This window comes from Opisthorchis viverrini, assembly GCF_000715545.1.
Source record: "Opisthorchis viverrini unplaced genomic scaffold opera_v5_149, whole genome shotgun sequence".
Lineage (NCBI taxonomy): Eukaryota > Metazoa > Platyhelminthes > Trematoda > Opisthorchiida > Opisthorchiidae > Opisthorchis > Opisthorchis viverrini.
Window position 1 is genome coordinate 356,362 of NW_008751804.1, and position 16,253 is coordinate 372,614.

Below are 16,253 nucleotides of genomic sequence, written 5' to 3' on the forward strand. Positions count from 1 at the left end.
TTGGTCAGTTCATCCAAGAATACTTGCGCCTTTTCCTCCTCTTCGAACATGAGAACGATGTCGTCTGCATATTCCAGATCGACAAGGTTTTCTCCACAGGCTATTTGAACACCAGGGTTTTGGAGACCCTCCAGCATCTCGCTGTGATCATCGTTAATAAATAGTGAATCCTTGATAAACCACACGATTTTCGGTTCTCACAGGTCATTCGTAATCTGTCCAGACACACATTATCTAGTCTTGCATATTACACTCCACGAATAAGTTTAACTAAACTTGTTTTTGTTGACATTTCGCTGCCAACAAAACTGAGGTTTCACACTCTCCCGAAAAAATAAAAAACCGCCCTTGAAACTTCAAGAAGATTTTCCTTTCAAAACTGTTGAACCTTGAGGCAAAAGGCACCTAAAATGTTTATAGGATGGCCGAAAGAGAGCACAGTCTCTGAGAGAGGCTCTTAACTCGTGCCAATTATGTTTTTTTTTACAAATCTGCATTCTTTTCATGCGATTTTTTTAGTGTTTATTTTGCTTTCTATCATGGGGCTCTCATTTTCGTTTTGTAATTTCAGAATGTTGGGTTTTCTTATCAAACTTTAACAACAGCACTCACTTAACCTAGTCCAGTCAGTCAGTCGGTGAACCTTAATTCTGACGAAGCAAGACGGATCCATTGATCACTTATTATAGAAGGTGCTCGTAATTCGTCTCGTTCTCCGTGTTACTTATTAAAGATCCGTTAAAAGGTTAATTTCTCCCTGTCTCTTTCGTCGATATTATGTGACAGCGGTTGACTGACACGTTCAAGACAACATGTTGCAGCTTTCGATAGAGTGAACACCAAATAGGGACTGCATATAGGGTCTGGTAGAAATGGGCAGATGGTAAAAATTCCTTTTTTAGTCGATGACTAAGTGAAGACATTTTTGGACGTAATTTGTTTTTTTTACCTTTCCCACCTTTAGAATTCTATTTTTTCTCGTCTGACATCCGTTTCCTTTGTTATGAACAGTAAACATGACATAGCACTTGAGACCCACTCGCTTGTAAGCTCGTTACTCCAAGCTCAATAACCGGGAAAGTTAATCTGGTTCACCGGCGTCACCAAGCCATGTGAAATAAGACGTAAGTGAACCTCATATTTACCTTTGTGAAACAGTAGGTGAAAAGTTCCCCGGCTTCATCCATTTTCTAACGATACCGTAGCCGTCAACTCAGTAGTATTCATAATGTTTCTTCGATGGGAGTTATCATCTGAATAACTGGATGAGCCAACAAGACAACTAGCTTTCTTCGAGTAATTGAGCACTCAGCACTTACCAGAAAACTAGGTTAACCACTGCCGCCTTTGCACATCAGAGCACAAACCACGAGGCTCTTGTTCTGCGCAGAAAATCTAAACGTCAAGCTCATCAGGTTCGGCCTGCAAACGGCAAAAATTTAAATCCTGTTTTGCCAAAGGTAAACAGGTGTTTGCGTATCCTGACTCATGCTATGGGTAATGGGGATGATATCGATAAGATGTTTTTGTCCCTTTCTCTTGGGATCAGAAAAAATGTCCCTTCATTGATCAGTCCATAGTAGAGATAAACCAAATAAGAGGGATGGCCTTCCTGTTTTTGTCCCAAATCTTACATGCATTGAGTGGTTTGGTGGCAGCGCTATTTCCGAAACTGCTGCTGCTGCTCCTGTTAATTTATATAAGCACCATTTAGTATCATAAGTTACTTTTTCGCGTTTTTCAGACTTTTGGTGAGCATGGGTAAGAATGACGTCATTCAAATTGGTGAGGTTGCTTAGCAGCTGTCTCCTCGCTAGTTAATATACCTATGCTCGTCACAGCTGACGGCATATTTGTCTTGATTACATACTTTCCCGTTGGCGTTTTAACTAATCAGTGAAGGTGGCACGGTGGTAAACATACACAGCTTGTTTGTATGGAGGAAAATTTTGGTAGCTCAGGTAGCGTAAGTCTTTGGCCTGTTTCCCTCGATTGGTGATGAAACGTTTGCAATCAAATTGCCCAGCTCAGCGAACAAGTCAACGGCAGCTCAACTGCATTTACTAAACGCTTTGCCGTAACATTGGATAGAATTCTTCTCATCCATCATTAAATGTAACCATTTATGAAATTGTTGCGCGCACCAAAGATAGAAAAAACGTAAAGTGACAAACCTATAGGCTGAATATATCGGTCCATGTCTTTGTGCCAGGCTAGCAGTATGGCAGGTATGGAACTTCCGGCTCTGCTCTTGAGGTGAATGTGCCGGTAGCAAACAAAAATTTAGTCGTGATTGATAAGCACAGCCAACAGAAGGTTGAGGTGGGTGTCTGAAGACTCAAGTGGCTCAGTTATTCACCTACATTACATAATCTCCCCGCATCATACTTGAATGAACTTGCCAAAAAAAGCAGTATGCTCCCAAAATTGGTGGTAGGTTAGACATCGCGTAGTTTCTAAGTAAACCTATCACCTGCTTGCTATTTTGTATAACGAAACAATACACAATGGAAGGCTGAGCCTGAAAGGTTTTTCAGGAATGACCCAGGGCTCCGGTCTTCAAAATTCTTCCCATCCCGCTCCCTTGTAAAAATACAATTTTCGACAACTAAATTCGGAAATATTGTTTTAAAATCGCGCGCTCCGACTCAAAACTTATATAGTAGTTCCGAGTAAATAATTGAGGATTTCTCAATGACGGTTTACTTTATTTTCAACGTCGTAACTCAGCTGACAAGAAGATGTTTCAATGAAAATCTTACACTCTTCATTTCCTAACCTGCAATCTTTAGCGCGAAAACCGAACTTGGACCTGCCAGTAATCACTTTTTGTCTCAGATGAGCCAGCATCAAGTGAACATGCCCCTTGATAAATGTGCACAAAGAATTGGTTCTTGTTGTTAGATTAAGTGCCATACTGGAACATGATCCCACTGAACAGATCAACCAGATGCCTGCAGTCGTAGCTACAATTTTGTCCATTCAGAGGTAGCACTCGGTTGCGATGCCAAATTTATATGCCTCTCCTAGCCCAGGAGGCTGTTTCTGACCGGCGATATTCAGACCAACTTTGGTGGAGACAGACAAACACAGTATCGAAGCATTTAGTGGAATAAACTCGTGGGTCTGACCAACAGTGTTAACCAATTTCAAATGCGCTTCGAAATGTTCCATCTTGTCCAGCATTGAATGCATTTTTGCGAGACTATATTACTTGTTGATGTCTTTTCTAAGGATGTTTTGAGATCAGTCAGAGTCATCGGTGAGCCACATAGATTCAAAATGGCTTCATTGAAGTTTCAGTAAGTTTGAGACATGTAAAAAATGTATTTCCTCCGTCCTTTTAGGTTGCTTTAGAGATCATGGTGTTCGTGCTTCTCGAAAACCTGTAAAACATTGTCAAAAAGTTCATTGACATGGATAAAGCATTCTCCTGGCCAGAAGAATATTAACATGCTGCTCACCAGTTTCTTCACAGAATCTCTGAACTATCCCGTCAATTCTACCATCGGCTTTGGCTGTGTTCGCATACATTTTGAAGAGCTGCAAGAACGCACTCAGCCCCAGATGCACACGTCTGGTGCCAGGATGTTTTCTGTAAACCACACAATTAATTGTCGAATTACCGAGAAGTTCACTTGGGAGATAGCAGGGCTGTCTAGCAGAATTCTTCCTTCTTACAAGGATGATTTTACGAGATTGATGGTCTATCTACCCTTTATGTCGATTACTTTGTAACCCCAATCATTCCGAAAATTTCGCAGTTAATAACTAGTAGGTCAAACGCATCCATTCTCAAAAAAACTTCCTGCCATATCACCTGAAAGCAGGATGCTACTGTGTCTTTTCAGTGCGCATCTGAGTAGGGGTACCACAGATCGCAGAGTGAAACCTTTCGGTGTATGAGATGCTATTAAAACCTAGAGAAAAATGTGTACCGTTTCGCTTTTCATAATAAGCTAGGCCATCTGATGGAAAGCAGTGAGAACATCTTCTGTTTATCTTATTACGTTTTGTGGATATTTTAGGAATGGCACACAGGTGCTTGGATGCTGACATGTTATTGTGAATTGATAGTGACTTGATTGTTGTCAGAAGGCTCGAAAATGAACTGGTCACGATGGAGACGCGTTTACTGCCCCAAGCTGTGAACAAAGAAGGCCGATGGGAAGCGACTGCAGATAATAATTGCAGAGCTATTCAGAGAATATTAGTAGCATTTCTTCTTTTACACCTGAGCACGGGGATAAGCCAAATATAAACAACAGTATGAACAACAGGAAATTGAATAGAGGACGGAATAGTTGAACAGTAAGCTTATATGCGGTCGATTATGTCTGTGAAAAGCCCTAAAACCAACTTCTAAGATGACGAATTGCACGTGAATAATATGTAGATTTTTTTTTAATAACAGGCATATTGATGCACATAAGTGCGGTGAAGCAGCCTCGTCATCGGCTTGACCCCTCTGGAAAACTTGTGGTCGAATAATTACCAGTCAGATTTAATCAACAACAGGTGATAGACAGTTGTGATTAATTAATGCGACCGGCTAGTGACCACAAATTTGTTTAATCAGTGTCACGTACGCCACCAGAAAGTAAACAGAATATTAAATTAGTCACCAATGTGATACAAACAGGCTGATCCACGGTCAGAAGATTTTATGAAGCCCTTAGGAGTTTTATATATGAAATACCCGGCCATAAGACGTTCCAAAGTTTGAGCTTATAATGGCTCATTCCCATGACTACGGGATGAACTACTGTAAGAAACCGTTCGAACAGAATCGGGGGATCTGAAAACAAGGAACAATATAAATTCAGTTAAGGGACGGTGCAGGACAGGCCTTGGCTCTTTCTCAGGACCAGCGCTATTAGCAGCAGTCCAAAAAAGAACTTTCTGGATATCCAAAATAAGAGCGTAGAACGAACCATGGTATAAAGGAAAACCGAAAATAATAATGGCGTGTGTGTACATATGCATATATATGTATATCCTGGGGGTCTAGTTCCAAATTAAGTCAGCAGACCCGTGTTGTTGGAATGCGAATGCCAGTTTGCCACATCAGCGTTCAAGTATAAACTTGTCTGAAAACCCAAAACGAGGCAGGCGGATAGGGAGCGCGACTTACTCAAGTTTATGCCTACGACTGACGAAAAGTACATTAAGCAGTTTGAAGTGCGACCATCGGAATCAAATAGTATGAAGGAAAGTAGCATGCTGAAATTTGGGTCCCACAATGAACTCTTCACAAACTAGATGAGTGCACCTCAAAAGAAACCCTTCTATCTCATGGGCTAATCATTCGCCCTTTAAAGGTAGGCTTTGTGCACAAGTTCACGCCAGTGATTTATTCAGTAGCAGCCTGTCTCAAAAGGCGGTAAAAATATTGAGGCCCGCACCCGCTCGTACACTTTTATCTTCGGGAAATAACTTCTACAATGTAGTAAAAGGAACACCTCCAGTCATTCATTTCTAATTTAAGACAGTCATAATTGATGATCGTTAAATAAAAATAGGCCAAAATTCATGTAGCCATCTTAGCGTCATTCAGACTAGAAATTTCAGCGGTAACGCAAATCGATGTGATCTGTACGGTATTTCGGCGTTTGTTAACTAAAGGGATTACTACATACGATGTCTCAATTTACGTGAAGACATTTAAACCCGCCACATCAATTTGGAACAAGGTAGCGTAAACATGAACACTCCTGTTTAAATACAACCTGATTGGTAGGCATCGTCTGTAATACCCTGTTTGTCACATGGCCGTAGCACAATGGACGTGTGATACGACAAGTGTAATACACTGAATGCTATATATTCAAAATCAAGATTTTACTGTAATATGTACATGTGTTTCGGTAATACATCTACATAGCTCTAGTGAATGAACTGGATCCCATCATGAGGAATTTCTCACTCTGAATTTCTCAGTCAGAAACATTCCCATAGAATATCTACATGCATTGCGATTATCACACATGGACGATTTCTCACATTGTGATAGAGTCGCTTCCTTGAATTGATTTATATTGGAAAGCAAGGATCAATAAAGCTGGTAACGAGCCGTTGAATAAAAACGACTTTTTAGTCACGGTGTGTTATAGACAATGACCGTCTACCAGGCTGTGTAAACAGGGACGTTCATGTTTACGCTACCTTGTTCCAAATTGATGTGGCAGGTTTTAATGTCTTCACATAAATTTAAACATGAACCTTCAGTTAGCAAATGCCACAGTATGATATAAATCATGTCGATTTGCGTTAACGCTGAAATTTCTAGCCTGAATGACGCCAAGATGGCTACATTTAATTTGGCCCGTTTTTAGTTGATGATCACCAATTATGATTGTCTTACCTCAGGTTGACATTCGGAAGACAAAAGTGTACGAGCGCATGCAGGCTTCTTGAAATATTTTAGGCCAACAGTAGTATTAGTGCGTTGACCTGAAGCGCAGCATAACAACCCAGGTCATTCAAACCCGAAGTTCCACTAACGGATAAAATTCGGAAGAGTGTTCATTTCTCGCACTATTATGTGAACTACCGCGTGCTAAGTGTTGCGTTTATAGCAGCTTACAAACCGCGGTGTCTTTCCATTCCTAATACATTCGCGTGGATTTCGCAGTTCAGTGTCTCTAGGCATTTCACTGCATGGTTTAATGCCTTTCACATTGCATAGGGAAACTGTAATATTCAGTTTCACATCACTCTCGTTTTGAACAGTCGTCTCCTGTCCTGGCGTAATTATTCATATGAATCCATACCAAAGGAGAGGAAGCACTGGACTCGAGTTTCGCTCTTGTTGGATCTCATCATCCAATGGCCGTGCAAGGGTTTGAACTCCGGACACCTGATATGCGAGGTGAACGTGTTACCACTATTCCACCAGCAAACATTGGACGAATCTGAATTCTTACTTCTGAACGGGTGAACGTGTTCGCACCTGAGCGATGTGATTAGTATGCCCGACACATCATCGATACGACGACCCAGTAAAGGTCCTGGTTGTGACGATCGATTGGCTTCCTTGTCAGGACTTCCCAGTCAGGTAGCGCCACAGACGCTTGAAACTGGTTGGACAACTTTAATTCCATCGCTCAAGTGCGAACACGTCCACCCGCGAGAATTCAAAAGCATCCACCGTGCGCTGGTGGAGTAGTGGTGACACGTTCGCCTCGCATATCAGGTGTCCGGAGTTCAAACCCTGGCAGGGTCATTGGATATGCACTGCTAATGAGCTCTAACAAGAGCGAAACTCGAGTCCAGTGCTTCCCCCCGTTTGGTATGGATTCACATGAATAATTGCGCTAATTGTTCAAAACGAGTGATGTGGAACTGGACAATACACCTCCCTCAAAACCCCCATGTGCAGAAACTGTGACACTTTTACTTCGGGGAGCGTAAAGCACAATATACCTGTCTTCAAATAAAATATTGCAGGCTGAACCAGGTTTTATTAAAGGAAGTTTTGCAACGTTTCACACCGTCTTCAGGATTAATAAACTTCAGTGACTAGCACAATTCAGTGGCCACCATGGTATGTTTTAATTTATTGAAGTTGTGAAAAGCGTGTACCCTGAATCTCTACTGAGCTCTTCTTATTGCCGTACGAAGTAAACGCCCCCAAGCTGTTAATTTTCTTCATTTGGAAGAATATCTTATATCCTGTATCTTTGAAGTGATCCCGAAGTCAAGAATGAAGTTCATACTACGGTATGATGCAATGAGTTTGGCATTATTCAGTGCTTGGGAATGGGTCTTGGTGTAAACTGGATACTTTGTCCAAGGAGCTTAGTATTTCGCATTTATGAAGCGCAGAAACACTTGAGCCTCTATTAAGTTACAATGTAGTTCTGGTACAAATGCTTGTGTATCTTTCAGTAGCTGTGAGCAATTTGGTTGATCGTTCGGCAAACATATTTCCTAATTTTTAGTTATTTTAACTATATCCCTTTTGCTCATTATTTCTTCGATAGTCAGTTCTATTCCTTCAGACTGAAATAATCTTTATCTCGCATTACAAAGCATCCAAACACCGGCAAATATTAAATGAACTATCGCGTTAGGATGATACCGTGCGCGTTATTCTACTTTGACGTAAAGCTGAAGTAAGCAAGTGAAAATAAAATTCTGCTTCTCATGCGCACTGTTCGCCTAGGCTAGTTAATTGGCTCTTACGTGTTTGCTTGGGAATCAGTCGATTTCTCGTTTCGTGTCACTGTGTGGTCGGACATCCCGATTTCAAAGCATTCATCAAAAAGGAAACGCATCAAAATAATATGCCACTGAATCCTGCGGCTGTTGTCAAAAGAGGACCACAAGCTTTAACATCTAGATACAGAGGAAGGTGTTGCTGGGCCGCCCACATTACTGATTAATTGAAGAGGGAAGCAAAATCACCTTGCGCTCACTGAATCCCATCAGCTTACTTTTTGCAGCGGTATTGTCTGTTAGGGTGTTCAAAGGTGTGATTCATCTGACAATTAACAGAAACCCTCTAGCTAGGTTCTGCTTCACTCAGTCTAATTCGTAAATAATTCATTTAATCAAAAGTAGCATTTCGTCTGCCATTATACTGTGTTTGGCACTTCACGGGTCCGCTTCCCACGAAGCGAACCGCTGAACTGCACATTAATGGATCAATTACAATGTCACTTCAGTGCAGATCGCTAGCAAGTGGTTGTATTGGGCCACGTGTTACACGAGTTCGAAGCACGTGTTGTTCCACATGTCCCATTTTGACTTTGACCTGTCATTTGGTGCTGAGAAAATGAAGTGATTCTTGTGTCCACTGCAGACAACTTTCTGATGGATGGATGGCTAATTCTGGAGTGAAAGTGATTCACTGCGATGTAATGTGCTTACCGTTCAACCGACACAAGCTGGAAACAAACTCACTGTATTTCGTCCTAAAACGAAGCACTGGGCAGAAGCTCAGAACTTTTAGTAGCAAAACAGTGTAAACATTAACAGCTAAATATAAAATAGTCAAAACCACAGTTTTTCTATTCGACTGTTAACAAGAAACCTTTTCTAATGGGGCATAGGCCATGAACTTCTCAAGACACAATTTCAGGCGGTCGCCTAACCTCACACTTTGCAAAGAAACCTTAAGTTTTCCGACAAATGAAGCCCGATGGAGGGGATCCTGGCTTGCCATCCTGGCTTACCCTGATGGATCTGGAGGAATGAGCAATTTTTTCAATGGAATTGTTAACTTTTGTATATAAATTCCTAGAGCACTTTCTCAACAGATCACTTTATTACTATACTCCTTGGTCACTTGACATGACATATAGTCACTTGGTAATGACATATAAAGGGGAGGAGCAGCGGTGGTGTGTAAAATATAATGAAGATCTTAATAATCGTTTCCTCTCCCACTGCAAAGAGGGCATTATTCTACGGTAGAATTTCAAGTCATTGACACTGGTTCTGGCGTTTTGCCGCTTTCTCACCATAAGATATATGAAGATAGTTTACAGGCAGCCTATTTCAGGCGGTCGCCTAACCTCACACTTTGCAAAGAAACCTTAAGTTTTCCGACAAATGAAGCCCGATGGAGGGGATCCTGGCTTGCCATCCTGGCTTACCCTGATGGATCTGGAGGAATGAGCAATTTTTTCAATGGAATTGTTAACTTTTGTATATAAATTCCTAGAGCACTTTCTCAACAGATCACTTTACTACTATACTCCTTGGTCACTTGACATGACATATAGTCACTTGGTAATGACATATAAAGGGGAGGAGCAGCGGTGGTGTGTAAAATATAATGAAGATCTTAATAATCGTTTCCTCTCCCACTGCAAAGAGGGCATTATTCTACGGTAGAATTTCAAGTCATTGACACTGGTTTTGCCGCTTTCTCACCATAAGATATATGAAGATAGTTTAACAGGCAGCCTATTCAACAGGTTCAAAAGCTCTGTGGTTGGATTACATCCTGCTTGACTAGAGTGAGCTGGACGAAAACGCCAAACCAACCACGTACGCGTCCCCTTTTTGCGTGATATTTCTGTGCATTGAAAGAACTATAGGCCTTCAGACTTTAGGTGAAGGGTTTTTCAACTTGATTTTACACTTGAGTTGATTAAGTTCAGATAACAATTTAAATATCAGGTCAAAATGCGTGGTAAACTATCTGCATCAGGTCATCACAGCCGGAAAACTTTTAACGAAAAGCTATGCCTTTTGTCTTGGTTCATTGAGGTTTTTCTAAACTGGTGATTATTTCACAATGAACTCTTCAAGTTAACATTTCCAGCGTCAGAGAGACAGTTGCAATATCGATTGTCTCTAGTGCTACAAAAGATTTCGGAAAGACCTGGTGACACCTGATACATCACACTCTTCTATCACGCCACTGTACCCACCCATAGAGATGTTATCGAGCGCGTAAAGTTTTGCTACATCACGTGTTTTTCAGCAGTGTCGACATAACCAACGTATTGTGTATTTCATTTCTGGACTATTGTGAATGAACAATTACAGAGGTTAAATTCCACATGCAATTCCTTCGTTTTCTATCTAGTGTCTTGCTTAGTCTTGTCTGCTCTCTGCTTGTTCTCATGCTGTCTAAACATTGACATCATCTGCAGCACTGCTTTCACCGAAATAAACGACACACAATCACACCTTGGATGAGAATGTTTGATTTCAGGGTCATCTGTCCTGTGAACTTTTTGACGGCTAATGATCCGTTTGGCCGTTTTTACCGTTTTCTGGTAGTAAGTGTTACATCTTTGTATTGTAGGACGCTAGCAATTGCTTTCTATTCATATTTTTCATCTTTGTTTAGCTATTTGTATTCTGATGTTGACCTTAAGTGGATAAATTCAAAATGTGTGCAATTTGGTTTTCCTCCTGAAAGTAATGGAGCGTACCTGAGGGCGACCGAGCTTGGTTTAAGTTCACGTTTCTAATATTCGCGTAGAAGCAAGGTCAAGAATACTAAAATGTACTTCAGTATAAAAATGGCCTCATAAATTATGATATCCACTGTCGTTTCTACATCTTTTGTCTTACTCCTCACTCTGAACAGCATCATTCGAACAGTCCCATAAGTGCAATCAAATTTGCAATCAGATCAAAATAGCGAACAAACCAACAACCATTCCCATTTATCATGAGGTCCAGTACACGGAAAGTAACCAATAATTCCCCTGTTGTTTGGCTGGCGTACTTCACCATGGCTTTTACGGACGCTTGGTTAGTTAGCTGTATTATAGTAGTATTGCGTGGAAGTATAAATATGTAATGGTGCTCTGCGTTTATTGGATTTAGTTGGTGTAGAAGGATAGGAGGTTCGAGTCATCCCTGAATTTAGATGCCTGTGAACTTATACAGAGTTGAATCAACCAGTAAATCCCCACCACATCATAAAGATAACATGGAGCTAACCTGGTTAAGTAAAACTGTTCGTATCAATATACGTATATCCGACGGTATTTTTGTTATCTAACAGACCTTATATATAAACATTTAAGTAGGCGGTTAGTTCGGCATGTCACAACGAATGTTTCTTTCCATTTTACTTTTATCGAATTTGAGAGAGTGACCAGTGAAAATTTTGAAACGCAAAAACAAGATGAAGAAGTAGGTTAGGCAATGTATTCCATTCATCTCTGCCGTAGCCGTACAGTTTGGCGTCAACATAAAACTGCCCAACACGCTTACGTCATTCGTGACTACCACTGATCACATCCGTGTTGGTGCTGTCTCACGATTCTTCGTTCAATTTTATGGCCCCACCGGGGACTACCGCGCATCTTGTTCTTAAATGACAAACAGGAAGATGTCAGAATTATGGACTCGGCAGGGTTTATTCCCTCACTCTAAGCTAACTTTACCTCTAGTGTCTTGTTTAATGTTGGATCTTTGACGTCGTAAACTGTTTACCTAGGTGCGGTGCACCTCCAAATTTACTACAGGTGCTGAGGAAAGGACGATGTTGAAGGAATAACAGGATTGAAGTTCGGTGCTTCGAGGTTTTTCCCATATGGTGCGCTAAGATAGAGATGTATTTTACGTCATCGTCATAAAATAGTGTTTGCTATGGTCCGGTTTTTCTAGATGAGCTGGTATTTTACAAATAGTCAATCATTGCAAGCTACGCTGGCGAATGCTAGCAAGATAAGGTTATGTTATTTGAACTCCATTATCTTTTTTGCCCCCTACAATCGGTAAAACTGCGGCGAACTTATAACAGCTGGAACTGGTCTACATCCTAAGTACATCCTGAATATCCTAAGTGATTTGACTGAATACAGCTTGCTTTGACTGAGAATAAATGCCTCTGACCATCAGAAAGAGACTGGATCTTACCACGGTGCGGGGGATTGTGTACCTCGGTGACGAACTGAGCTATACTGGAGGCAGTCCACCTGACGTTCACAGTCCAACATACCAGAGTGGTTAATGGTTAGAGGTCTGATGAACACCGTCTAATGGCCCTCGGGTTGGGGGTTGGAACATGTGTGGCAACGTGTTCCGTAAAGATGGTAATGTGCTTGCATCTCCAGCCATACAACGCTGCCTTGCGGTCAGGCTTTTAAGACAAAGACTTTGGCTGTGAACTTTAGTCGTCTTCCTGTAAAGGTGTAGGTGCCTTGGTAGTATCCCAACCCACGTAACACTATGAACTGCACATACTGAGGATGTGGCTTTGAGTTAATGAATCTGTTTCATAACAATGAAATCTTCTGCTGAATTTCCAGAATTTACTGAGCAACACAAGAAAGTCTTTGTTTGTGGCCTGCAACCGCACACATTTTCTTTAACAGGTAAACAACTGCTTGGAATCCTTATTGATAAGCTGAAAATCCTGTCCGTTCAGAAGATTGATCAACTCTGTTAAGTGCCGTTCGTTACCGCAGCTTTTAATAACTACCTTGCCAACGTCAAATTCGATACCGGTTTAACAAACGAAGACATTATCGTGAACTCACATTTTAGAGTTCATATATATATACATATATATATATATAATCGTAATGAGTGGAGTAACTGGATGGTACCCTGCAATCGTACTTCGTGAAACTTGTGCATACCCAAAGAAAAGGAAGTTGCTGCCAAACAACATTTACATGGGAAGATAACAGAGAAAGATAAGCACCTGTAAACGTGATCCACACTGGCTATTTGATGATAACTCATAAGCATTTTCCAATCTATGGTGTGTCGTTCTCAGTTAATGGTTTTGTGTGAATTAACCTACTTCCGTCAGTTCCGTGCGTGCTTCGTATTTTCATGTGCCAGAATCACCACGTTTTTCTTACAACAAATTGCTGCCTATTTTTATGTGCCTCCATGGGATGTGGATCGTGTATTGAAATTGCTACTGTGTTTTTATTAACCCATGAGAACCGTTCGCTGCCGATCTGTCAAGTTTGGCGTTGGTTTCACTCAGAGCGATTTCACCGGCAAGTGAAGTGGCTCACTGCAGCTGTGTCTTGTTTAGAATAGCTGATTCTTCCCACTTACCGTGTTTGCTAACCAGAGATCCACAAGCCGATCACCAGCGGTACGCACGTCAATGTGTCCTACTGGCTCCCGTCGACCTGGTTGTATGATTTCCTTGGTTATTTCACTGGATTCCACGGCGAATTTTGCCAAGCAAATGTGTGGCTTCACACTGGCGGCCTGAAAACATGTCTGCTCATTACCAATCGCCCCAAACATGGTCAATAACCTCACTGAAGTGGTCAAGTGAAATAAACAAAAAATAGATACGCTGTTTGCCGAAAAAAGGACCACTCAATACCAGTCGCTTTGAAAATATCCCTGGTATTCTAGCTTACGCTTGGTGCTTTTCAGACAGTTTCATCTTTATACTGCGGGCACTGCCCCATACCAAAAGATGCCGAGCCTACGTATTAGCCGGTCGTTCCACCCCAGGTTGCTTTGCGCTTTCTCATCAATTCTCCAAACATCATTTTGCAATCCAAAGTAATATGGCAGCTGGAGGTGACAGTCGGATCGTGTAGGAATAAAACTGCATTTACCAAGATTATCAAGCGAAAAACTGCTTCAATACATCTTTAGAGCAGTTGCTAGAGATGATTCTGAAACCAAGTGATGGACACACAATGCAATAATCTAATGCATGTCCTTATGGAAGTCTATGAATACTCTTTTCTCTGTGGAGTAGTACCCGCGGAAGCCAACCTGAAATCATAAATCCTATAAAAACAGCGTCGGAGACATCAATATTTAGGTAGGCTGCTCATTTCTCACCGAGGATGTCAAGCCATGTGTTTGACCAACTATTACTCACATACTCAAGGATACTGGGTTCCATTTTCAGTACAATTGACTGTCAGAGTGCAATTCATGATTTATCTGTGAGTTACGTTGCTATTCTCTGAACACAAACAGAATAGTTTGGTCGCGTTGCGCTGAGCCTCAAAATTTATCTTGCTACCTTAAAGATCATATTCTGTGTCCAGCATGACAGGTTCATTGCAAACGTGAACTGAGTGTTAACTGACGCAATGAACTAACTATTCAGTCAACTATCTATTGAATTCATTTATGTGTGCATACCATTGGTGAATGGTTTGTATGTATTCGTAAACAAAACCTGAATGCCTTTATTACAAAAGCGGGAGTTGAGGAGGATTTCCGATTTGTGTTGTGTGTTATACCATCCAGGAGATAAGTAGAAACAGAAGTGATCCTATTTGTTGCTTATACGGCCCACACAGTGTGCTTATTCCCATTTTGTGCCACATGGTGTCATATCTTTAACAGCTTTCCTACCGGATATGTCACAGTCGAGTGCTCTTGTCTAAAGTGAAGCAGCATGCCAAGCTTTTTGGCCGTGTCTTCACTAAAACTCAGCGACCAATATGAAGCTTGCGCGATCTATAGCGATTGTTTCCAATGGTCTCTTTTACAATGTTTTAGAACGGGATATCTTCCACGTTAAGCCATCCTTAGCTACATTCAGCATTGTACAAAGTTCACGGATTCGGAAATCAACAAATAACTGAGATTTTAGGTTAATTAAGGTGATCCGCGGATATCGTAGAGTTTATTCATCGTATATCAGCTTCAATTGGCAAATTTCCAAGAGGTTTACATGACTCAGTGTGCAGTCGCTACTAGTTTTAATGAGCTCGTGGAATTTGCGTGATTACACATCTTTTTTGGTTTACTATCACTAGAGACAGCGTAACATAAAACTGGGGCAGATATGAGGATTCGTAGGTATTCTCCAGGCTAATGTGTGATGGCCAGTCACAGTCATTCAGAAACAAAATTCCTGTCGTATTTCCTGTGCGGGATTTTCGGACATATATTTGAAAACTAATTTTTGGGATAACTACCATCTACTTCCATCTGGAAATGGCCGTAAAAGAATCTACAGGGTTCTTAAAATTTTGGCGATTGATTTGGCTATTCCCTTCAGCACTATCGGGAGGAGTTTGTTAAAATGCAGCATCATCCGCGAACTTCCAGATGGTAATTTCGTTGGGCAGTCACAAGGCATAAGAACAGCTTAAGAACCTGATAAACGAGGGAGACAGTCTGGTTCGAAGAGTGATATGCAAATGACTGTATTTTTTGACAATTCATAACTTTTCCATCCAATAGTTCTTAGTGTGCGACGTGACCAACAAATTAGACCTGTGTGGTAGGTCTGCTAAGTTAAGTGGCGATAATGGTGGACGAAATGTCCGGTTAATTTATGTTTTGCGCACTCATCACAACCGTGTACCTAAATTGCGATATCCTGTATATGTTGTACCCAAATATGATATGTGCTTCGTGTTGATAAAATACCATGCTCAGTTACAAATCGCACACTTAAAGGTGAATGCGAACCACGGACAACTGGATTACCAGTTTGGTGCTGCATCGGCTCAGCCACCGGATATATCACCTTCAAGTCACACATCAGCGAATCGTTCGATGGATACATAAGCAGTTGGATTCTACCAGCGTTGTTGGTGAGATCCATGACTGACTTCTGGTGTAGGGTAGACGATATCTTCCGCACATCCAAAGGTCACTGTATAGGCTGAAATGGAATAAAAGAGGACACAAAAAGCCTAAAATACGTAATTATATACCTAATTCTTATGCCTGTGGCAAACCCAGAGCTGGCGAATTTTTTGACGATGCATGTATCGAGTCTTCAAATTTCTTGCGCAATACTTAGTTGTCCATCTCAATTCTCCACTGCAAATATGGCGCTCAAATATGTCAGTTCAAGCAATACTTGCCCTTAAATGATG

The 16,253-nt window shown here is 41.2% G+C and overlaps 1 protein-coding gene across 1 annotated transcript in view; it reads right to left on the reverse strand.

Annotated features, from left to right (window-relative positions):
• The window catches only part of T265_06816 (hypothetical protein), a gene marked incomplete at both ends in the record, with an annotated part of 8,452 nt that extends 1,349 nt beyond the window's left edge, over nt 1-7,103 (reverse strand). The window contains 4 exons of the mRNA XM_009172190.1: nt 24-141; nt 6,591-6,744; nt 6,774-6,952; nt 6,982-7,103. Coding sequence (XP_009170454.1) covers nt 24-141; nt 6,591-6,744; nt 6,774-6,952; nt 6,982-7,103 — 573 coding nt within the window. The remainder of the gene's footprint in view (nt 1-23; nt 142-6,590; nt 6,745-6,773; nt 6,953-6,981) is intronic.
• Between the last annotated feature and the right edge of the window lie 9,150 nt (nt 7,104-16,253).